This window comes from Falco rusticolus, chromosome 5, assembly GCF_015220075.1.
Source record: "Falco rusticolus isolate bFalRus1 chromosome 5, bFalRus1.pri, whole genome shotgun sequence".
Taxonomy (NCBI): Eukaryota; Metazoa; Chordata; class Aves; order Falconiformes; family Falconidae; genus Falco; species Falco rusticolus.
The window spans coordinates 79,588,728-79,615,238 of NC_051191.1; the positions used below are offsets into that span (position 1 = coordinate 79,588,728).

General features: G+C 39.4%; 1 protein-coding gene across 3 annotated transcripts in view; it reads right to left on the reverse strand.

The window, feature by feature from the left end:
- The window catches only part of LRP6 (LDL receptor related protein 6), a 128,275-nt gene that overhangs the window by 72,631 nt on the left and 29,133 nt on the right, over positions 1 to 26,511 (reverse strand). For all 3 annotated transcript variants that reach the window (XM_037387499.1, XM_037387500.1, XM_037387497.1), the window contains exon 3: positions 2,858 to 3,055. In XM_037387499.1, coding sequence (XP_037243396.1) covers positions 2,858 to 3,055 — 198 coding nt within the window. The remainder of the gene's footprint in view (positions 1 to 2,857; positions 3,056 to 26,511) is intronic.

Here is a 26,511-nt window from a genome sequence, read left to right on the forward strand (position 1 = left end):
AGACAGGCAGAGGCTAAGAGGTCACAGCAGAGAAAAAAAAAATACATAAAACCGCACTGCAGAACAGCTTAACTTCTGCAATTCTTTCCTTTTTTTTTTTTCTCCCTCCTAATGATGTAATTGCAAAGAATAAAAAACAAACCAAAAATGCCTGGATACAGATGTTGACTATTTTCTGAATCTACAGAACTTTCTCACATGCCTGGGGAAAAACAGGTGCTGTCAGCAGCGGTGCACGCTTCTGGGCGCTTAAGGGAACTCATATGTGCTTTCCTCTCTAAAGATGATTTCCCTTTCTCCGCCTCAAATGGGAACTTATTAGCATACTGCCATGAAACATTTCTGATACATTTCAGTATCAGTTTAAAAAAAATAAAACCAACAACTTTAAAGTATTAGACTAATTATTTTGTATTTAATGAATATGTAAGAAAAAGTTAGTAGGTTTAAAAATCTACATTACTTCTTTATACAGGTCTTTATTAGAGGTTTCACCAATTCCAGAGAATTTACTCTAGAATGAGGTAACTGCTGGGATCCACCAGGTGACTTCACTTCTGTGTCATGAGACAGCAGTTAGACACAGCTCTCTGCAGACAGACAGGGCTGGCCAGCCCTTCACACCAAGACACATCAGCACCTTCACAATCACTTCCAGTTTAGCCAAAGGCAGACCAGGGAATAAACACCATTAAAATAAAAACAAAACACCAAACCCAAATATATTTACACTGCTGCACAACAGACCACCAGTGCGAGAAAAATTGCAAAGGGATCTGTAGCAGAAGAAGACTGAAAGCACAGTAGTGCCAGCAGGAAACGCTGAAGTAGCTCTGGAGCCAGAAAGACTGGAGACACTAGGTAAGACAGGGAGGCTTGTGCTCTGTGGGAAAAACATCAGCATTGAGTTGGATGGTGGTGGTGCCAATTTATGAATAGTGGACACTTTCAAGCAATTAAAATTTAAAAAAACATCTCCACATCCTATGTAATTTTCCAGGGGTGCTATTGAAACCAGTACCATTTAATGCAGCACCTGATATGTGCTCTCCTCCTAGAAGGGTACCAGACAGACTGCAGTAGCATATTGTTACACTAAAGCGGTCCCTTCCCTCTTGTATATATAGAAAAACACAAAAAGGGGTGACAAGAATAAAATGAGCCAACAAATTATCCTGTTGGACAACACCACTGAAGTGTGTTTTGGGTGTGATGCTATCAGTAGTTGTTTTGGAGTAGTACTTCCCTCCCACTGACATTACTGTTAGGAGGGTGGGGCTGTTTCAGTTTTGCTTGTTTCTGTTACTCCTAGCACAACTGGGAGCATTTCATAAAAGAATTCCACATCTGGACTGCAATTTTTCAGGTGGCAAGCTGTCACATGGAGCCTTACATGTGATTGCTTTCAGTCAAGATCACCCTTTTTAAAGTTCTGTTACACATCTGGCTTCGTGATCTCTATTCTTATCACTGGAGATACAAAACATTACAAATAATTTTTAAGAGAGAAAGAGATTTTTGGATATTCCAGTTAACTGGCACCAATTCAAAAAACCCCAAAAAATTAACAAGAGACTCAAGTTACTATTGTACATGACAATTCCCATCCCTTTCTCTCTGTTACTTGAAAACTTATGTGATGATCTTCCATTTTTTAAAGCAAGTATCACTAAAAATATTTCTCTCTTTTTTGGTACTATGAAGTTTGTGTTCTTGCAAAATAAATAGCAAACGGAAGACCACTTCAAAACAGCTATCTGTATCTCCATGTACTGAATTAACAAAGCTAGTTACAGTATTTATATCCAAAGACACAATTTTAAACTGCATCCAATTCCTGTTACTTTCTATGAACAAACACTGTTACAAAAATACTGCATGAACTTTAGGTCTTGAAACAGGCAGAATCTAAGAAGAAAATGACATAACCTTTCAAACCACTGTTGCAAGAACTATGGAGTTCAAATACCATAGAAAGACAGTGGGTATGTTTCACATGTGCTGTCTATGTTCCTACTCACTCACAAGTCCACACAAAACACAAGTATTGTCAGTATGACTGATTTCTTTATGCCAAATTAAGATTCGTGGTGAAAGAAGGGCTAAGTCCCTACGAGGTCAGAAGGAAGAGCATAACAAAGGGAATTCATGCCCAGATAAACCAGCTGAAGCATCACAAAATTTTGCAAACAACCTCAAAAAAAATCACATCTTTGTAAGATACCTTTGGCACAAGCTGTGATTCATTTGTGTGTGCAAACAATATTTGTCAAAGCTATCCCATTTAATGAAGAGGGTCATCGCCCAAATTAGGGATAAATGCATATATACAAAGTACTAGTTATACCCTTAACTAAGATGTAGCCGTGACTGGATCAAAAAGAATTACATCACTACTATTAAAATGTTAGAGGAAAACAGTCATTTTATCATAGTTCTCTGTAAAGATTGCTTTCCACTTATTTCCCAACCTCTAGGATTACTGAAATTCTGGTACATGATGATCTATTTTTTCAGACCATTTTCTGCATTCCTGAATACTACAGCAACAAAGCACAGATCACCTATTGAAAAGGAACAATTTTGCTAATAGCCTTACACAATTAAGAATAGGATTCCAGTATTTCTTTTAAGAGTTAAGAGTATACTCCAAAGAGGAGCACACATTCAATGTCACATTGAAGGGGACTTGTAAAGGGGAGGATGGAGAAGGATAAAAGTTTCTGGTAGCACTAGTTTGCTTAAAATTTTGCGAATGCGAACATGACAATTCCCTGCAACGCAGATTATGACATTGCTTAAGCAGCATCTTCAAAGAAAAGCACCACATCACATACATCAGACAAAAACTTCTTACCTATGACTTCCATCCAGATTTGATTTGTGGATGAAATTCAGTTTAGCATCTGCCCAATAAAGTTTCTGTTCCTCATAATCCAATGTCAGTCCATTTGGCCAATATATGTCTGTGTTAACTATAATGGAGCGGCTTGAACCATCCATCCCGGCACGTTCTATCTTTGGCACTTCTCCCCAGTCTGTCCAATACATGAACCTGTAATTATTTTAAAAAGAGAAAAGACAAAAAAGAAAGTAATCGCACATAAATCTACAACTGGAACGTTGACTACAACTTTTAGTAAAGGCAAAGGCACACTCTATTCTGCAGAGACAGTGTCTGTGGAGCTCTGTTCTACTGGGTAAGGTACGTGTCCTGTGAAACACAACAAAACAAAGTTACTTCACAAAAAGCTGAAGAAAACATAAGACAAACCCACAGTATTAGGTCACGTTATACTTCTATATGTTTCTTTCTTTCCTTATGTCAAGTGAGAAAGTTGGGGATATCCAACAGATCTTGACAACCATCTCAGAATTCCACATTGAAGAGCTAAGACAGATACTACAGACTATCATAAAAGTACAACAGCCTCTTTAGCATGGGTCAGAGCACTGAGGGGGAAATGGAAGAAAGGAAAAAAAAAAAAAAAAAGGTGTGTGGACTTATAGTGGACATAGCTGCATGCAAGGCAGTGAAGTGGATTTGATAGAAGACCAATGCATTTCCTTTTTTTTCCCCAGAGAAATTCAGAGAGAGGCAGCTAAGTCAACATGTTTAGAAGCACGTTTGCACCCACTGACTGGGCAAAACACTCCATAAATCTTTTAAGACTGTGGAAGCAAGTTTTAAAACATGTTAGCATATACTGGCATATGTTTAAACATTATCTAGCAAGTAGTGGGGGGAGGGAAGTTACCTTATTGCATTTAAGACTGAGGGGAAGCAAGGGAACCCATTTTATTATGGCTGGAGACTAGTAGGGGTAAGAATATTGGTCCTTTTTATGCAGCTGGTAGAAAATGGCTTTACTTTTGTGGGCTGTTAACAGAATGCATAACTAAGCAGAAGTAACATGCAATATAAACAGATCAGACGAAGTTTGTCCATGGCACTTGATCTGTTTTGCTGTTACAGGCAACTGTTGGGACAGACAACAAGGCTACTGTCCTAAACTTCTTCTCCTAACCTCATGCCATCTGCCAGCATACCTGCTTGTATCTGTTCCCTAACCTGGCTCAGTCAAAACAATCCAGATTAGGAAAGATCTGAAGCCTTTAAACTAACCCAGATCATCACACAACCACAACATGTCACTATATGGTGCCCACATGTGCAGAGGCCTGGCCACCCATCGTTTAAAGAAAAACAAATGTGCAACACATTTAAGAACATTTGCAGATGAAGTTATTCTTGGCAAAGATTTATTTTTTTTATTTTAAAAAGTCAGGAAATTCCATGTCATATTTTTCCCCTTAATTCATGTCTACAGCATGTTTGTTTTAATGCACAGCTATATCTGTGGACAGAAATGCAGCTGATTAACACAAATATCGCCCTATTCAATCCCAAGTGAGTCATTCTTCATGGAGCAATGTGCCTGTCTTAAACAGAGCACAAATATCTGAAAAGAACATGTGAGACTTCTGTGGGCACAAACAAGTGCTACGGAAAAACTGGTTTTCCTTCAGGAAGAAAGAAAAAAACCCAAATAATTTTCAAATAGGTAGCACAGTAGCAAGTAACGCGGTCAAGCTATGCAATAAGGGAGCTACATACTTGAAAAACGAAAAGTTAAAAGTCAGGCAGCATTTCACCAGCAAACACATGTGAGAAAGAAGAGAGAAGATTTATTTTAAACTTCTTTAAAAAGACAGGCCCTTCTTTGCCCCAGCTGTCAAGTCCTAGACTTCCAAATACTTCATTAAGGTCAACAGGATCCAAGGCTCTGGCCACCACGCTAGACCAATTTTTCAGGCTGCAACTGCTCATTAGTCATTGCACAGCCTCATCTTCTTCCCTGACTCCCTCTCACCTCTCATACACACTACAATGACTCAAGCAAGAACAGGTAAGGGTAGTTTGGTAACAAAGAAAGGCCTTCCCAGACTTCACAAAACCAGCCCTAATTCATTTGTCAGAAGACCGACCACACAGGCACACAGAACTGGCTTTAAGTTCACCACACTTCCAATCAGCTCCAGTGACTGCTCAATTTCTCCAAGAAAATTTTTTCCCCACTATCACCTGTTTGTTTTCCTCCACCTTGCTTGAAAGCCTGCAGGTTTTAATGTCTCAATTAAGGTCGTCTTTGGAACCAGCCATGCTCCAGCCAGTGGCATCAAGGGCTGTGCTTCACTTGGGAAGCCAGGCTTTTAATTGCTGCAGAAGTAACGCAGGTTATAGCTTGATGACCATTTCTTTCGGTAACAGTTGCTTTTAAGCAACTTCTTGCAGGTCATCTTTGCTTCCAGTACTGGACTTAACATGGCCGTGGAGGAAACTGGACTCAAGGAAGGGATCTGGGCTAAAAATCAGTCAACAGTCTAACTGCATTCCAGCACACAGCTCCACAAGCCCTCCTACTTGCATGCAGTGTGTGAGCTTCTATAGCTGCCTCAACCAGCATGGGTGCCAACAGCCACTTTCTTTCTCAGCGCACTGAGGCCATTTTCTGTAACAGCTAAGCAAGTACAGGGTATAGGCACCAGGTATAGGAGCAGGAGGAGGCAGGAAGAACTGTGTAAAACAGCTGGAAGAAATGCCCCTCTTGTAACCATGCTTCAAGTTAACTGCAAATGCTAAGAGGCAAGGGAGCCCTAGCTAATATTCAAGCGAGAGTGGCAGGGATGGACAGATGGACACAACTGTAAATTCCCATTACTGCAGAGGTCCTTCTATAGATTTTTCTACAGAGATCTGAGATCCCTCTTCCAGGTAATAAGAGACTGTTCACATGTGTGTGCTGGTTCCTCCTTTCTGGAAGGCTTACAGACTCTTGTTTCATTCTATAACTGTTCGTAAGTAATCCATACGGAGACCATACAGAAAGGATGATGTTAAAACATACAGACCTACTGAACAATGGTAAGCCAGCCATACAGACAAGGTAAGGATCATTCTCCCTCCTCCCCATCCTCTTCAAACACATTTAATTATTTCAATTTTTTAAAAAAAGCCACCACCAAAGCCCACAGGATAGAGCAAAATCATTAAGTGAAAGATAATGTCTAATGCTGAATTATGGTATTCAGACACCACCAGAATACTGGTGTTCCATTTGCCTGTCTTCTCATCTAGGTATACGTTGCTCTAAAATTTAAATCCAGGAATCAAGATTTTAATTCTAGCCCAGAAAAAGAGAAAATAAAAAATTTAAATTAGAATCTCTAGCACCCTTTTAATTTTAAGGAAAACCCCCACATATACGTAGCATGTTTACCATAAGGTGGGCTCCATGCTGGGCAATCCCAAATCCATAAAATCCAGAGGGCAATATACAGACATGCTGTAACTGCCTTGAACAAGCCCATTTGGGTCCAGAAACAGAAATGCTTTCTCATGCTTCTTAACTTGGCTGATAGTACTGTTATTCTAGGCAGTTACAACTAGAACAGGCTGGTACTAGAGCTCTGGACCTGTCCAGCTGCTTGTTACTGTCTCCTTGCTGATGGTCACCATCCACTGCGTCCCGTCCCGTCCCCCCCGGGGATCTGCAGCCACCACCTCCAGCCCAGACCCTGCCTGCTGTACTTCACATATCAGCTACTTCATCCAAAATCATCTTTTTTACAAGGAGTTTGAAACTCATATGGAGAACCTGTAGTGCAGCAACACAATCAAACGTAAAATATGCAAAATCAAATAGATGTACCCTATGCCTAGGGACTTTTGAACAAACATGTTATGCTTTCATACCTAACAAGAGTATCAGACTTAGCAGAAAGACCTTTAATTTAGTACCAAGTCAACACATACAGAGGCAAATCTCTCTTCAACCTAACAATACCAGAGCTGGTTAAAACTGATCCTGTTCATCTAGTATTCTTTTTCATATTTAAAAAAATAACCACTGTTTTTTTAAAAACTTTGGTTTTAATCAAATAACCTTCATATTTTGAACTGCTTCATTATTTTTCGCTTGTATTTTCTCCACACTGTTAAATGCCATGCTTGTCAGACTTCACTAGCAGACTGGAAACTGTTGTGAGCTGTTATAAACATTTAACAAAAAGACAATAAAGTGTATTTCTATTTATTTACACTTGAAATTTTAATATTAGGGACTTGTATCAGGAAATGATACAGCCCCACCTCCCTTAAGGAATTAAGACATACCAAGTATTTGACATATATAGAAGAGGAAGGTTCTTAGACTCCAGTACTTAGCTAGTATTTTGTTTGACTGTGGCGCAGATGGTGGTTTATCTTACAAGGTTATACCATCTATAGAAATTACGAACAATTAAGAGGAAGAGCTTTGATGTTTTTTCCCCTACAAACTTTTTTCTATGCATATTTAGATTCAGCATTTTTTAACTTTTGTATCTCAGGTACATAAGGTAAATCCAGGCAATAAAACTTCCTCTTAAAAGGCATCAGAAATCACTAGGTAGTATATACCTGTAACTTCATAGTTTTGATGTGCCCCAAATTAGGTTTTTGGGGTTTTTTTTTCTTAGGCAAAAAAAATGAGGAAACTTTCTTGGTTCCATTCTGTGTGATGAACAATATAATAAACAACAGAGTTTCTTTTCTAAAAAGCTCATAAAGTCTAGGCATGCTGACAGCAGAATATCCCACATGCATGGAAAAAAGCTTGCAGAGTACAAATGCCAAGAATAAATGCTGTAATTTAGCAGTGATCTCTGACAGTATGCACACAGAGAAATTCATCACCAGCACCCATCAGCTTTGCAACTTTCTGATCTGCATTGCTCTCCAACACTGATGCAGATCCTTTCAGCCCTAGTATCCCACACGAAACTAGGATCCTGCTAGGAGTGCCATTAAAACACCAGCCCCCATCGAGATGCATGCAACTGTTTCACTCATTGAACAGAGATACCCCACGCAACACTTAGCCGATTTTAAGGCAGTTAATTGGGACACCTTACAGGGCAGGCAAACGTTTACCTTCCTGAATGTTATTCAGTGGGAAGAGCAGCTGCTTAATAGGGAGAGCCAATTATTTGGTGAGGCCCTTCACAGTGAATGCTCCAACTTTGCAATTATGCTCGTTTCAGCACTTAAGAACCTCTAAGCTCTACAGGGATGCAAACAGCCGCCAAACTTCAGAGCGTGAAAAGGTTTCAGAAGTGCAGCAAACCCTGTGGAGCTCATCAGCTCTGCAGTGGTCCTTGTGAAACGCAGCCTGGTCAGGCTCCAGCACCAGCAGGACTGGCACTCATCTAACAAAGAAATACAAAGTTAAATGATAGGTGCTACAGTAGTTCAGGCAAATTACGCACAATAAATACATGTTTGTCTATCGAAAATAGCTCTTGACCTGAGAAGAAGAAATGTTCACGGCCCTTCAGAAGTTTAAGAAAAGACATTCAAATCAAATGACCCTTCAGGTATCCTTAACAGAAACTTCTTCAGGCAGGTTCACAGAGGGATGGAAACTGCAATCCAGAAGTATCGAATGACACCAAAAATAGATTTTCAAATAAGGGGACTAAAAGTACCACAGGAAGGTTTCATTACAAAGTTTCTCCACCAATTACAAAATTGAGGAAATATTTTCAGTGCCGCAAAAAATACATATAGCTAATTAAATATGGATATAATTCTTCATAAAGGAGAGGAAGAATATCCCTTTGGGATACAATCAAGATAAACATGAGAGAAAAGATGTTCTTAGCTAGCTGAGAACCATATTTTTACAATATCTTGTCTCTGTGAATAAACTAAGACATTAGTTGAATGTCATTTTCAGAGCTGCTCTACAATGATTTTTTATGTTAACATTCAGTGCACTCAAGACCATTTTCTGTGCAAATTAACTTCCTCATGCAGTTTCTCAGCTGCCTCCACAACATCACTCCTGCATGGACTGACAGCAGCTACATGGGGAATGGGTGTGACGTCTAAGACACTGCAACTCCTTGCCTTAAACTTATTGTTTTAGGAGCCCACAGGTTCCCAACAAAGCTGCAGTTTCTCATTTCACCTAAGCACAGCTGCCTCAGAACCACCTGTCTTAAGCATTGCTTTACACAAAGTGCAAAATGCCACATCCATGTACATACACCATACACTAGAAAAAGGTCTACTGGAACACATTTTATAAAATATTTTTCCCAGTATACATATTGGTTCTCTCAAGTGGAATAAGCTGTCCTTGTGATAGTACTTTTATGCAAATGACTGCATTTATCCTAGGACATCAGGCAGTATACTAATAAGACAAAGACAACCTATAACCAGTACGGCAATATGAGGTTTTCCACTTCAGAGCTGACTTTAGTCTCCTATGCAGACTTTACCTAGCAGAAGAAAGAAAATTATCACCAAACTTCCCTTTTCTTGGAATTAATTTCTAAAATAAGGGATAAATGCTAACACAGTTTTGAAAAGAAGAAAACCTGTGATGAAGTGATCAGAAGCTGATGCTTTGTTTCTAGCTCAGTATCAACACCACAGTATTAAACCAGAATAAGATTTTGGACAAGGTTTTCACAAGCTTTAAAAGAATATCTTAGCAAAACCACTGAAAGTCGTTCATGAGAAATCAACATGGAAATTGAAACTCACATGATATTCTCATTTCATAAAAAGAAACAAACAACTCTGTATGCAAAAGTAGCTCTCAGGCATCATGCTGTTTGTTTTCAGGTATTCTAGTTTAAAGAATATGCTGGGCAATCTGACAAGAAAAACTCAGATGAGAGATTGTTTTTCATTTTCACCCAGATATTTCTGAGAGTCTGTGGGAAGTAAGATTTGACTTAACTGTCAAACATATGCTGATGCACTGCAGAGTCACATGCATATGGTTGTCCTTTCGGCCACAGATCCCAAGGAAAAAAGAGAAAGAGCTTCATTAAAAAACAAGAAGCAGCTATTTTTACTAAATGCTCACAAAGACAGAATTTCAATTGTTTGAGCAGGTGGAAAGGTCTTTTGCTCCTTGAACTTGTAAATTAACCTTTCCTATCTCCAGACACAAAAGGTCTAACGACATGCCTTCCACAGCTACAGTTACAGAAGCCATTTTCTGGTTTCTCCTAGAACAAGCAGCAAACAACGCTTCTCAGAACTTGGCAGCACCTAAAAATAGTATTTGAAACAACAGTTTTCCCAGTTTAAGCCAAAAAATACAGAAAGAAACAATTTCCTCTCTCTGTTACCGATTTAGCACCATCCCTAGACCCTAGCTGACTGTAAGATAGAAGCAAGATGCAGATATGCCGTGGAAGGCCTCAGCCAGCCCTTTATCCAGGAATCACTGCAGATGTATACACCAGACCCTGCAAAGTTCAGTCAGCCTTTCAGCAGCAGGTCAGCCAATGGACATCTAAAACATTAAGTTAATATGACAGGAGATGGACAAATTAACAAAAGGAAAATTCTCACCTTCCAAACTACCTTGGTTCTTCAACTGTAACAAGAAAACAGCAGAGGAAAGCAAACCAGCTGGCAGTTTTGCCAGATTTTTAAAAAAACATACATGCAAACAAACAAAAAAAGCCCATGGGGCCAGGGAACTCAGCCAGGACTGTGTGCTGCCACTGGTAGCTCTTGGGGCTGGGGAGTCCCACACAGGTCTGCCCTGGCAGTGCCTCCAGCTGCAGCTGTTCAGCATTGCCCCTGAGGAGCCATGTACACAGAACTGCCCCTTTCAAACAGCTCTTTGAGATCCTATTAAAAGGTGCAGATCTACACACCTGTGAACTGAACAAAATGCTGAGAGCAAGTACAAAAGAATATTTTGCAACATTAAAAAATACAAGTGGTGGAGAGCAGTGAGGGAACTGTGGGATCACTATTCACCATCTTTCCCAGAAAAATAATTAAATTTCTTTGTTCAATGAAAAACAATTGGTTTCTTTATAGGGATTTTTTACAGGGACTTGCACTAAAAATACAAACATCTGCACTGTAAATATTTAGTTTGTAAATGAGAATTTAGAATTCAGTAATTTCAAAGAGTTATGAGTTTGAAACTAGACAAGTCAGCTGCTACCACGATTTTTTCACTCCCTGCTTTGACACACAAGGATCTTTTCAGTCCAGTCATAACCAAACTTGCTTATCTTTCAATAAAAAACTGGGAGAGTTCTTACTCTTGTGTCTCTATACATCCTGAATACAGCAAGTGGAGAAAGATTTTTTCCCTACGCTTGTATCTAAAATTAAAGACCTAGGAATGCACACACTCCTCCATGGCAAGAAAGCACGGTCGTACATCCCAATCACACCACCCAGTGAATGAGGGCAAGAGGGAGAAATTTGCCATTTGGCATTCTGGGCTGTTACTTACAAGCAAAAACATAGCCATCCCACTGTACATTGCTGTGCAAGATTTTGAGTTATGCACTGCACACCAGGTGCTACATGGATACATCAACTACTCACATTAAACAATGTGCTGATATAACTATCCTAGCAATCCTTAATGCAGACAGAGCTTGTAACAGTAACAGTTTTCATCCAAGACCAACTCACTTAACTTTATTCTCTGTTTTACTGGATTATGTTGGGGCCCAATCAATCCCCTGAAGCAGCTCACCATACCGTCAAGTGGGTACCGGTGCTGAAACATGAGAAGGCAGGATGGCACAGCCAGAACAAGAGAGGAGAAGATCAGCAGAAATCAGCTAAAAAACCCACAAACATCAAACCAAACCAACCCATGGAAAAAACCCCAAACAACAAAAAACCAACCAAAACCCACCAAAAACACCCCAAAACTATCAGGGAGGTGCCCTGACTTTCATCAACTGAAATTAGGGAACAGCATGTTCAGCATCATGAGATCCTTCTGACATTTTTCCTTAGTGAGATTTTTTTTTCTGTCATTCCAAGTAGTCTTTCATCAATAAAATACCCCCTTGTTATTCAGTCCCTCTCTCAGTGCACTACTATCAACTGGATCATTTTTATGTTTCTGATTCCTGACTTCTTCAAGAAACCCCACTGAACTTTAATGTTCTACCAAACCAAGCTGGCTCTTACCCTTCATATCATATTTCCAGCACTATGGTAATTAATTTTTCATAGTTTCCATCCTATTGTTTGGTATGTAAATCAGGCTTACTTATACGTAACTATCATTCCTTAGGTTTCTTTTTTTTTTTCCATTAAATGAATTCATAATGTTATTTAGGAGTTACATACATTTTCAGTGCAATTCCTATCCTTGTGATTTGTTTATCATTTTGTTGATATGGAAACCAACCTGATGCCCTCAGTAAGGAACACACAGGCAAGCAATTCATTCATTTCAGCTTTTCTGAAATGGCTTTATTTACCTTGACTGGCTTTTTTTTCTCCTCTACTTTGATCATCCACTAGACTCACTAAATCGCTTACTCTCCTGTAAGAAAGCAGCATGTACCAATTAGTCCTTTCATACTACAAAATTACAAAAAATAAGGCCTTATTTTTAACCCATCAAAAGCTACACGATGTTCACTACAAAATAGACCAAAACAAAAAGAAAAAAAAAAAAAAAAGAAAAAGGGAAAGAGGAGAGATTGCTCCATGGAGGTTAAAAAGAGTAGAAATAAAGGGACACAGTGCAATTAATGCATAACAAGACAGGTTACATTATGCTGGAGATTTGGTTAGAGCCTTAATTCTGGAGATACAAGCCTAGGTGGGCTTGGCTTTCACTGAGAAGTAGGAATGTTTTCACAGAGCATTTAGAAAGGCCCACTAAACGCAATCTGAATACCAGTCAAAGGCTTCATGTTCAGATGAAACAAACATCCCTTCATTTTTATATTGAAAACATTATTGTCTCATAACTGATACGTCTTAAGACTTTACCCAACCTTCTTCTAGGTTAGAACTTGCAACAAAGGAAGTAAAACTGCTTTACTTTTCCATTCCTAGTTTAAACAGCTCGATATCAAGTACTCATATTCAATTCAAAAAGTGGCTATGCATTCTACAGCAACTCCAGTTCTAGTACATATGCACCTGGAATTCTGAAGTTAAAAAAATCAATTAAAAAAGCTTTAAATCCAAGCCACTAGCATCTCTCCCTACAAGCTTCTTTTGCAGGTCATTCACCTGCTCTTCTGGTAACATACAACATTAACCATGCACACTGCATACAAATCACTTCCATCAGAGAGATGGGGGAGGGGGGGGTATCGCAAATCCTACACCAAGCACAGGCGTCTCTCACAAGACACTTTCTGACAAGGCACAAAGAAAACGCCCACCAAACTGTTACACTAAGGGGATAAAACCCAAGTAAGCTTCCAGTCACTCAAAAGTGTCAATTTAAAACTTTCAGTTAACCCTGAATGGCTTGGGGGCAGGAAAAAGTGCTGATTTTTTCCATCAGCTCAGAATTTAAAATAATTATAGTAAATGGCATTTAAAAATATTTTTAAAATACAGGCTGTTTACAAACAAGCAGAAAAGTGCTCCTTTTTTTTTATTATTTTTCCAGATGCTGTACTGAAAAGGATCACATTTTGAAAACAATTAGATAAAACTACAAGTTTTACAACAACTGGCACAAGGGAGTGGGAAACAGGTACTAAAGAAATGATACTAGGATATACTGATAAATGTTTTTGGAAAGGGGAAGCTACATTTATTTAGGAGAAACTACTGCATACAGAAGCAGCCTCTAGAAACTGCACATCTTATTTAAAAAATAAGATTTTGAAAATTAGCAAAAAAATCCCCAGTTTTCTTAGTGTGAAACTGTGATGTTCACAAAAGCAGAAGAGAAGATTCCAGTAATATTTTCCATACTTAAATAATGTTTGTTGCTTTCCTGCCCAGTAAATGCTATACCGATAAAACTGATCTGTGTGAGTGCTGCTTTTGCCACAGGCCCTACACCTCAGGGCTGCCACTTTTTCATGTCTCTCCTGCACCGAGTGCAGAAGGTGGAGAGCTGAGTCACTGATACAGAAGGGACCAACAACTCCTCTCTCCTTACACCTACTGGCTGGCTACCTGCCTCTGCCCTAATAAACACACCAGGTCCTCTCTGAAGATGACACTTTTTTCTTCCCTTACATAGATCACACGCAGAGAGCCCCCAAGCACCTCAAGCATGCTAACTGCTGCCAGTCCAGGCAGGAAAGATTAGCACACCTCCGTCCAGAAGAAATCATCTGGCCCAGGTTTTGTGAAGCATGGAGAATCTTCTTGTGCTCCAAGGGGATGAAGGCAGTGCAGGCAGGGCCCACTTGCTCTCTTCCACTCAAGAAACCCTCCAAAGAGGTGTTGGTGACAAGACACCAGGAGAGAAATGTAAAGATGCACAGAAATCCCAAGTATAGTGCTGGCACTAAAGGAGCCCACCTAGGTCAAACCTATTAGCTTCTGTTTTCTAAATCAGACATTTCACCTGGGGTTTACCTCTGATTCAATGACAACCTGCCAAACCCAACATTACATGGCACAATTCAGAAGAATGCAACACTAGAGGGTATTATGCAGGGAGAAACTGTACAAACATAACAAGATCCGTCCAACTCAAAGCTTTTCCTGCAGAAGGCAATAATTTGAGTGGTTTTATAGAAAATACTCATACAACTATTTTGGAGTATTTTAACAAGACAATGAAAACATTCTTTGCATTTTACTTGCAAAACCAGCTGTCAGATAAACAAAACACTAACTTATGTGGAGATAGATAACCTATGTACCTATATAACCATTTATATGCTGATACATGTAAAACAAGCATAAGAAAAGCTCAAAAAACAAACAGACACCTTTTCTATAACTAAATATATTGTTAATTTACAGTCCAGTACTTTAAAGAGTCACCATTAGGTATGAGACATCCTTCTAGTATACAACTGCATTATATTAGAAAGCTGGCAGTCTCTCATCCAGCTAAAAACCACTCCCCAATTTTCCATGTAGGTACAGAAAATGGCAACTTTAACCATATGGTTTAATCTGATATAATAGTTGTTGCTGTGCTTTCACTCACTGCAGCTCATCTGTTAAAAAACTGCAGAAAAAAAAAAGACAGATAAAATAGAGCTGGGAATGTTAAACTTAAGCATAGCAAAAGCCAACATACACAGGCGGGGAAATTTCTTACTGCTCTGAACCAGTGGGAGAAGTCTGGGTATTGAAAGCAAGGAGCACTGAAGGAGCTCAGGCACTGGACCCCATTTAAATAGGTTGCCAGAGAGGAGGAGGGAAGTTTTAGAAGTGCCTCTTTTACTGCACTCCTTACCTATCTCATACTTTTAAGATTTGGGGAGGGGAAGGAGAAGAAATAAACCCACCCCTTCCCCAAGTTACAGCTTGTAAAAAAAAAAAAAAAAATTGCCTGGTATATCTGTGTTTTTAGTAATTTTGTGGGTACTCAGCATGATGATTAATTCATTTTGTAAGCATAATACATACACACACCATAATTTACCCTTCAGAACAGCCTGTTGGAAGCACCACCACTACTGGTCATTATCAAAGGTGAAGGGGAACAGTCACTCTCCCACATTCAGCAGGATTTAAGCCAGCAGAACACATGAAAAGGCATTTCTGCTTGTACAGATACTTATCATTGTTGCAGATTGATTTTTTTTAGTTTTGATTTTGCTCTAGGATCAAACTCAACTGCTTCATTTAATAGGACTCTAACATGTCCAGCTAACTCAGGAATAACATTTGGAAGAATAATTTAAAATGTGAGAACACCCAGAGGGAAAACTGAGAAGTTCAGCCCTAGAATGCTTAAAACCTGCAATTCACAAAAGAACAACTGATGCCTATGGTGGTATACAGCCAGGAACTCCACTTCTATCACATCCTGAAGCTGTTGTTGGTTTTCTGTCTGCTAATCTTAATGTTGCGATATTCCCTTACCTTTATGTTTCTTCAATAACAGTTTGTTACCAGACTTGTTACAATAGCTTACTGACTAATATGCAAACTCGGGTCACAGGCCTGTAGTCTTCACACTAGGCAAGATCAACTGTTCTCAAACGTACACCTTAAATTTCCAGGGGTGGGAATGGAATATATAAGAGGTATCAGTGTTTTCAGCTGCCACACTACTCTTTCTGACCACTGACATACAAAACAGTGGGTTTCAGTCCTTTTTCCACTACAGGAATTGCTCTAGTGGGAACACTGAGAGGATACAAATTGTCTGCCAAATTGCTTGCCACTCAAACTACATTTTAATTATTAGTGCTCTCCCACTGTTCTCACTATATCCGTTACAGCCAAAAGCAGAGGTTTTAGTTCTTGGTATAACACTATTCTTCTCCACTATTACTGTAACTTCAGCGAAGAGTTTCTCAAGTTGACCGAACGCTGCACCCATCTGCCATCAATCCAAGTCCGCCAAGCAACTGTGTATCACTCTTACTACGCTCCGATGCAGGACAGCATTAGTATGGTTTTTTTTGAAGAGGACAAAGCACTTCTACTCCAAAACTCTTCGAAGGATAAAAATCACAATCTTAAGGGTGAAAAAGATTGGGGCTGAAAGAAAGCTTCATTAATAGAGGCAGCACTAAGCATGCCTGCAGCTAGAGGCTTGTGTCCAAGCCATGCATAATTTACAGGTTTCACTGCATACGATTTCTGTCCCAAGGCAAAGTACGATTAATTCACCTAGGTTCTACATTTTCCTTTAAGTTTACATTTTCCACAGAAATGGAGTAACATGCTTATACAACCTGACCCCCCAAACTTTTGCACCAACCAGCACTCGTAACAAAATACAAGAAAGTAAATCCCAAATTATGTATGCGTACATATGGATATTCTTTTCCCCATGAGCTGGGTTCACGTACATCAGGGATGCCCTCAAATCTCAAGTGCAACAATTTCTGAAAACTATGTCACTGCGCACACTTCCAAAAAATTCTATTATTTCTCTCTAAATTTAATTTATTCCTTTCATATCAGGTCAAATTTAGTCTGTCCATTCTGTGGTCTGCTCCAGACAACAATACTTCCTTTTGTTATAAATCACGAACAATAATCCCTTCATGCTTGTTATCCAATTTTACCAAAGGCTTTTATCTGCTTTATTGACAATTACTGTGTAACTACTCCTCTCTGAACTGGATTTAATTGTAATACAATGGATCTCCAGTTCTGTAAATGACCAAAAAAAAATAAAAATTGTTTGGGATTATCAGTGAGGACAGAAATACGTTTGGAAAAGAACTATATAAAGACATTCAAATAAGAGGACAGAGTTATTCCAATAATAAACAGAAGCAGTGGCAACAGTAAGACTTTCCCACAAGTGTGCAGGACATATAAACAGTGAATTTATTCAAGGGAGTCTTCACTCCCCACAATCTTGCTCCTGTGTTTTTTGGACTGTACTGAAATTTCCAGAACAGGTTGGTTTTACACGCTGATAATAGTGAGGAGACAGAGAACACAGACAGACCAGGGAAGACTGTGATCCAGTGGTACCTGACACTGACAACTTGACAGAACCAGGGCAATTCCACAAAAGGAATAGGTAGACCAGAAGGATATACTGTGTTACTTGAGAACGGAAACAAATGCATATTTACTTTAACTTGACTAATTAAAAATCCATGAAAATAGACACTGCAGCTTTTTCACAGCATGGGGAAAGGAAATGACTTACTGACGGCAGTAGGGCTAACCTTGGCTGCCGAAAGCTTCTTCTAACCAACTCCCTTCCTGCATCAGTAATAATGCCGATCCCTAAGTCAGACTCAAATTTGAAGAAAGAAGGCAGAGGCCTTGAGATATTTTTTTCCACCTCAAGTCTAATTGTCTAATGACTTCAGGATTAACTGAATGAGTTGACATAACTACTTGAGAAAGAGCTTTTCCAGGCCAGCAAGAATTCATTCTGTGAAGGAGTCTTTTTCTAGGATAGGAACTTGAGCCATATGCAGTACCATGCTCTGTGCTCAGGGAAACAAAGCAGCTGAAGTTCCAAGTAATACATAAAATTACAGGGATGTACATATTGATGGCTTTATTATCGCCTTAAGATTTTCAGTACAAAAATCCTCTCTACTCAGAAGTCTTCAGTTCTCCTTTATGTTGGGCTGCAACACCTAATAGAAGATTTTCTGAATTTGCTTTGGAAATGAACGCTATAACAACCATGAGGACTACTACTAAAAGGGGAGGGGCAGGGATACAAGGCTTCTATTCTTTTAATGGGGATGAAATACACTTGCCTTCATCACAGTTCTATCAGGAACAGTGTTTTAATGACCATGAGAGTCTGAAACATATGCAAGTCAAGTCTCATCTTACTGAATCAAAGTTGATGTCCACCAGGGAGCTTCCAGTGTGGGAATTTCTATGAAGCACTAGTTTCCTGAACTGAAATAGGAGAGTGAGATGACCCTTTTGCTCAGCCTTTTACACTACACTAAGACATTATCCGATAAACTCACATTCATGGTGTTCGCTTTATTTTAGGAGGCATCTTTGGCTTTAAACTTTGTTGTTAAACTATAGTCATTTTCCAAATCAAGAACGTACATTTTTTTCCTCCTTCCTTTTTACAGTCCATAGAAGCAATTGTGCTCACAAAGTTTAGCACTGAAACAAATAATTATTTCTAAATAATCAGGGAGTCCTCTGAGGGGAAGCAGCATTAATCACAAGGTCCAGTTTTAGAACCCCGTGCCAAAGGGTGAGCTTGCTAGCTAGGCTCCTCAAGTGAGAGGTGGAGGTAAGGAGCAGCTTCTTGCAGAGGTTACAGTACTGCTCTGACTCAGCCCAAGGAAAAAGCCACCTTCCTCCAGTGACTGTAGAGACTTGAGCTGGCTAGCTCAACTTAAGCAGCCAGGTAACTAAGTACAGCGCAGGACTGTCTCCCCTCAAATATAATTTCCTGCCTAACTTTCAAACAAAAAGGCACAAACTCTTTTTTGAGGGTCCAAGATAACAGTGAAACAAATAAGGCTTGCTCAGCTCGGCAAGAACTCCGCTTCCACTTAAATTCTAACAAGAGAGGTTACTATGTGTTTTTTTTGTTCTTTTCAGAGGCAGAGTCACTAATCCAGACTGATGTCAATAAGGCACTTTTATCTGGGACTAAGTGAAAGCACCAACTTCTGTTATTTAAGCAGGGACATCATCTCCTCCTCTGTAAGTAGTTTCTAAAGAGATACGGAACTACTGTCAAAGCAAAGACCAGGGGCTTTTTCCAGCACAAAGAACAAGCAAGCTTTCTCTAAATCATTTAAATAAACTGTACACACATTGACTATCTGTTACAAAAAAACCCCGTACCAGAGATGTATGTGCTGCTTGCTCTGATGTGCATCCTCTGCGATGTATGGGCATCTGCCTGGGCTCTCTCCATTAGCCATACTTCTAGGACAAAACACAACTGCTCTAGTGTTGACTAATGGACATAACCTCAAAAAAAACCCCAACCCATAACAACGCAAGTTCCTCTGTGAACACTGGAATTAAGAAAACTTGGTCTTCCAGAGAAAGGCATGTCATGGCTAGATTCCCTGCAGTCTAATGAAAACAGAGGCACTGGCTGAAGCATGTCCAGCAGCTACAGCATCCACAGCTGGTCTGTCCCATGTGGGTGCCCTGTTGCAGATCTGCATGATGCCACCGAGCTCCTACTGGAAGGTGAAGCTGAGGCCCAGCTGGACCGCAAGTGAGCAAATCACAAAGATCAAATTGGCACTTTCTGACAGGCTCAGATACCTACAGTATTCATACATGCATCTTATATATTAGCTACAAATGGTGCTTATCCCTATTTTTTGGCTATCGTCAGCTCCTAGATCCATTTCGTGTGTGTGCTCATTGCTAGCCTAACATAACCCAATCTCAAACACTCAAGTGTAAAGAGCTGTGGACATTGCTCTTCTCAGCTACACAAACCTGTAAGCTCAGAGGAGCTAATTAAGAGCACAGTGAAATTCTGCAGCAAACCTTTTCCTTAGTCCTTATACATGTGACACAAGGTCAGGAGTAGAAATTGACACCCATCACCAACTCTCCCACGCTTGTAACACATTTTGACTTTTAATCACATCAGCAGAGGTAGCAAGAGACAGCAAACATCCACGCATGAAATATGGAAAAGCTAGACAGCTAACAGAGCTGTTGGTAAACCTTATTGTACAGAGAAACATTATAATAATGGCTTACCAATAATTTGGTTTAAAACTTCCACTGGAAGCATTAATCTGTGCCAGGACTGGTTTTGAACTATGTGTATTTAAGCCAAATTTAGCAGAGGAAACAGGTATTAGTTTTGCAGCACAACCTGTCACCAACTAAGCCACCCCACCAAAATGGCATCCAATCCCCACACCATTAAGAAGGTGAAAACGTTTGGTTAACAGCTGTCTTGATGAGACTGGAGTGGTAGATGAGGCCCACGAACTATTTACTTTGGCAGTATAATGCTGATACTTCCTTTCTAGCCTCCCAATCCCCACCTGTAGAAGCAAGAATTCATCCTGTGCTGGAAGGTAATGGAGCAAGAATATCTACCGAACGATAACAAAGGTCTGCTAAGGAACTGTATATTATTACCGTTTTGCACCTGCTCAGATACTTCAGGACTTTCACAAAGCTGCTTTGCATTCAGACAAAAGATGAGCGAAATGGGGTGAATTAGAAGGCTGCTGGTTGCAACTTAATAACATTGCTTTTGACAAGTAATAAAGAAAAATGCTTCTGCATTTCATAGCTGGGACTTCAATACCATGAAAGTCAGACCCTTAATAGGGGTGACACAGAACGTGAGAGGCATCTTTAAATTTGCAATAACCTTAGAGAACAAACACCAGTGAGCAAAACTTAGAAAACCAATTCAGCTTAGTAACTTTAACAAAAAGATTGCCTCTGAAAACAGTTAACGGATAATTAACATTCCTATATGATAATCAGGATCTACAGCCAAGGCTATACAAGTCAACCAGCACAGGAAGCTATAACTTCTGACAAAGCAAAGAGACCCCATCTCTTCTCAGCTGCTCTGTTCCTGTCTCCTGGAGGGGGGTGGGGGGATTATTTTTAATTAATTTTTCCCCTCCTCTATATTCTTATCACCCTCTTGCCTTTGAGGGTCTGCAAGACAGGTAATAAAATTCTGGAGTAATGCTTGTCTGGGTCACCAACTTTCCATATAGGCAATACCCAGTGTAGCACAAACCATAGTGCCAAGATGAAAAGCTGACAAAGGAATGAGAACTGAGGATGTGGAAAGGGCATTACTGTTTCTTTTAGCAGGAACTGTTTCACTCTCATCTAAGTTTTACCATAATCACTGAAACAAAACCAAAGTTTGCAATTTATCACTGAAGTGGAATTAACATTTGACAGTAGCATTTGAAACTGAAAGATCTACCTGGATAGAAATGCCTAAGAGCAGTGAGATCACAACACGATTGCAGTTGAAAATCCTCAACCAGTTTATCAGTGTACAGCTAGCTACTCTGGGATGACTTCAACAGAGCTGGAAGCTTAAGGCCCCACCCATGCGAATGAGGATGACAGCCTGATGAAAAGTTGTCAAAAAAATGTTTCCACAAAACATTTCCATTTTGATGAATCTGCATTTTCTACAAAAATAAACTGTCAGATAATTCCATACCAACTTCAACTAACTGAAAATCCTTTAATAGAAGTACTAGATTTTACTTCACCATTTAACGTAGTTTATATAATTTGTCTCCTCAAATTAAAAAGGTAGGTCAGTACCTCTGTTTCTTTATAAACAGTTCAGTGGCACATTAGCACCATGGTTTTTGCATTTGGGGATGCAGCAATGGGAAGGAGTGCTTTTACCACAAACCCTCCTGAGCCTGTCTCAACATCTCCTAAAGTGTTCACAAAAGTGTGTTTCAAAACCTAGAATAAGTATAAACATTTTGCTTTTCCTCTTCTAATTCATCTAAATTGTTTGACACGCAGTGCTGTTATAATGAACATGCAACAGCACAGCTGCTGCTTCATATGTTTTAAAACACAATCACAAAAGCCTGGCACAGCATTGGCCCAGGCCTGTGCCATTCAGGCAGACAGAATTTCAGTACCTCTTCCAGCAGGCATCTGCAGTAGTGGGAGGAGGGAAAAGGAAAAGCAGAGAACCATGCTGTGCTCACAAACCAGCTAAACAACATCAAATGTCTTGGAAAAGAGAGTTATGGCAGGAATAGTGATTTGCCCAGGATTTCTCATCAAAACAAAAACACAAAACACAAAACCACAACATACCACACAAATAAGAATCAGAAACAAAATCCTTAGTCACTCATCCCTTAAGTTTGCTCAGTGATACACAAATCAATCATTCCATCCAACTACAGTGATACAGCAGACCCCACCACTACCAAAACTCTTTGTCCTTTTAGACACATTACACCATAAATATGTGATGCTTCTGTAAATTTGCATGCTTGTAACTATTGCCATTTCATGGCATATAACCGTCAGCTAAATCTGTACACTCCTTACCTGAAGAAGTAAGTTCTGCAACCTCAGATGATGAAATCCAACCATACTGCTAGTGTTTTCTACACACTGACTTTACTGTTGTAAAATATCTGTTGACATTTTAAGAACAACCACGCTGTCTGCATGCCTGTTATATCATGGTCTGATTCACCCGTAAGCACAAGATTTGAGGTTTCATTATACCAGAAGTTCCACACAGAAACCTTCCCTTTGAGAGATCACCTATTTATCTATGCGAGTGGTTTGACAGCTTTTAACTTTAATTTAAATAGCATCTGACCCTCAACTAAAATACCCAGTTGCTAGGCTTCCTGACTCCATACTACCATCATTACCCAGGCTACCTTTAGGCCTTTACTATACTGAAAACTCACAGCTCATGCCCTTACAGATGACAAACCATCAATTAAACACTCTCCTAAGCAACTGCCTATTTTAGGCTTTGTGCAGTGCTGTGATTTTTGAACTAGCATCTATACGCTTAAACACAGAGGAGAAATATTTCCCTTATAAACAAGGCCACACATATTCCACAACGACCACCTTTATGTTCGACAACCTCAGTAGCCTTCTGCAGAGTAAATATCTTCTCACCACACAGCTCTCGTTATGGTCTAGTTCGGAAAACATCCACAGCTATGTAACACAACCCAGCCATATGACTTGCAGCACTGCCATACCACCACAGACCCTACACAACCTGCCAGTTGACTCCAGTGCCTGGGGAGCTCTCTTAGCACTAGGAGGTGACAAGACCGAAACACCAGCCGCTTGGCGGCAATGGTTTTTGCCATGTCCAAGAATCAGAACACACAAGACCCAGCTAAAAGGGAAGACACTCTGCACTACTTAAAGTCACCATCTTCAAACCACCCTGGCTTCAACCTGAGTCTGTGGACATCAGTACTTGGAACAAGCTCCCTATAACCTATGCAGACCATACCTGGCCATCTCATATGTAAAGCTGTTTAGTCAGTTCTACACAGCTAGAAAGAGTCAGTTGAGCTGTTGGTGCCACGGGTACACACACAACCTCTACCCACCAACTGACCAAGCAAGTGCACAAGACAACAGATGCATCCAAGCAGAACTACCAGTTCTATGTGTTGTTGTACACACTAGCCACACAATCATTCCATAAATCACACAGTATTCTACTTAAGTGTTTCTACGCAAAAAAGAAGCTAACTAAAACAAAGAGCACCTACCTAAGTCTCTGTGAACAAATATCCCAGTACAGTACATTTACCCCACCCACAATCATCTTGGAAATTGTCACAGACTGGGGAAGACAATTTTAAAACTGAATATACACAGCGTTACCATGAAAATGCCAATTTGGTTTCATTTTTCTTCTGGCAGTGACAAGAGTTTGTCTGTGGGATCATTCAGCCTACTTCTGACACATTTTGCCCACTTGTGCTTCTGAAGAGACACAAAGGCAAATAAAAGAACTGCATCTCTAAACAAATTCATCCAATGCACTCTGAAATGTCAAGAGTGACACAAACACAACACTACAGTGCAGATTTAAAGGCTGAAAAAGCAGAGGAACTCTTAAAAAGGTGATTGGCAAAACAAAAAAAGTTTGCTTCCTTTTATGATAAGTGAAACCAACTCTGTTTCTGATAAAAGGAACAGTAGTAAAACATTTTGGTTGCAAAGGAGTTGTAGAAAAGAGAACACAGCCTGATGTTCACATGCTTTTGTGGAAGACGCTTTATCAAGCCACGCTGTCCTCACTACTGGTGCTTTTTATTTAAGCTAGAACCTCCCATCTTTCCACTCCGTTTTCATACCTTCCTACTTCAACAGTTGGTACAGTGCTAGGCACAAACTTAAAATTCAGTCAAACCTGTGAAAGAGACCAAGACTAAACTAAAATTGATTTCTGAAAGAACCCATACAACTCCTCCACTATTAGAGTGCAGTTACCCTTACTGAAGGGCAACGCCATGCCCCAAACCAGAATGCTGCCCATGCCCACTACTGTCTCTAAATTCACCTGCTTAGACCATAAGAGAATTTCTGGTTTTGAGAAGAACTTCAAGCTCCATTCCTAAACAGGATAACAAATCTACTCATGAAAAAAGGTCTTGAATAAATAAGACACTTAAGCCCTGAAATAAAACTGGGCATGGCATTCTTGTCAACAGTTCCTATTGCTGAAACACTGAATGTTGTAATCAAAATAACTATACAACAGGGCATGTGAATTGCGTAACTCTGCCTACAAACGTCTAGGTGGAGACTGCACCAGGCCATAAATTACCACTTTATTAACTTACATGATTTCTTGTCGTGCATAAGAAATGCAACTACTTTAAAACAATGTTGTCTTCAGTTACGCAAAACAGGGTAATTCTAGGTGAAATAAAATTATTTAAGGTCAAAAGGTTTGTTCTCCACATCAGTTTGCCTACAACTTTTTTGTTGACTCCCTGGATACCGCAATTGTTCCTACCATTTTATAATTCTGGTGCATTAGAATTTTTATTTATTATGTAAAGACTGACAACTCTACAGTTAGCCATGCAAAGAAAACACCAAACCATCTCTGTGACACAGCTCTCAACAGTATTGAGAAAATAGATGCCAGAACTTAGTGACTTCATAATTCCAGAGGGACAGGCTGAAATGAAGAAACAAATCATGTAACATCTTCAAAGTCAGTCATAAAAAGGCTAACTGTTCCCATAGATTTTTCTTATTGTTTCTAAAAAAAGGAGCCAGAACTTTTCCATCAGAAAAACATCAGTCAAACACTCATTGAACATATGTTTGACAAGCTGTGTCTTATGTTCATGTGAACGTCTTGACTATGGTCACACCAAAGGAAACTTACGTAGAAGCAACAGAGAATGATGAAAATAGCAAGTTTCATGCTTCACCAGAACAATCTATTTGCTAGGAAGATGCACAAGAGAAAAAGGTAGCCATTCTTTTAACTAAAAATATCAAAAATCAAGTACAGAATTAACCTGATACTTGTTCTCACTACCTAGCTTGTGCATTTTTCAAATTCTCAGTAAGACACCATTTTGTTAATCATGTTTAGCATATACTTACACTGTGTGTGTGTGTTGCAGTTATCCCTTACACTGTTTTAAAACATGATTTTCCTTATTTAACAGAAAAGAATAAACAGATTAAGTTTATTCCCATCCTCTATCATCTCAAGGGAAAAAACCCTGAAGTTAATACTGCAACTCCTGAAAAGAAGTTTTATATAGCATCTAGGTCCTGCACTAAGAAAACAATCATTTAAGTCTGGACACTGGAATGCCACAAACTTTCTTGGTGGAAAACCACATTTCTCTACCTAAGCAGCATACTCAACACTGCTATGGCAAAATAACTATTAATGCTGTGACTTCATCTGTCCACACTTTACAGCCTGCCACAACAAGCCAGCCTGAAAGACCAGGCAGTTCACAAGATCGATTCTAAGAACTTAAGATACTTTGGAAAACAGAACTTCAGAAAGATAAACACTTAAAAGCCAGAGACCCAGAGGATATGCTTAATGTTTACATTATATACATTCCCTCAAAAAGTTAAATATAAAGCATACTCTGAAAATTGAAAGGTGGAAAAGTGGATGATGTATGTGGTAGGGATAAATATTGTGAAGAGGGGGAGACAGAGAGAAGAAAAAGAAGAAAAGCATGATTAGATCATCTTGATAAATAAGTTTTTTAAAGAATCTCATATTCTCTGCTTCAAAATGCAAGTATTTGCTTCTAAATAGCCTTTTTAATGCAGAAACTTCACTGAGTACAACTATTTTCAGAATACTACTGACTTTTCCATTAGAACAACAAGATATTTTTTTATAAATATATATATATATGTTCACTTCATAAAATTTACTTTATAGCTAACTGGCTCTGCAGATTTTTTCATTGGCACAAACCAGTTATTTTTCTTAATTGAGCAGGCGATTGTGAATTCAGGAATGATAATCCCCAAACTCACTCAGTCTTGGAAATCAACAATAGATGAGTCTTATGCCAAATCATGAGCAGGAGCCTAAGATTAGTCAACTTAATCTG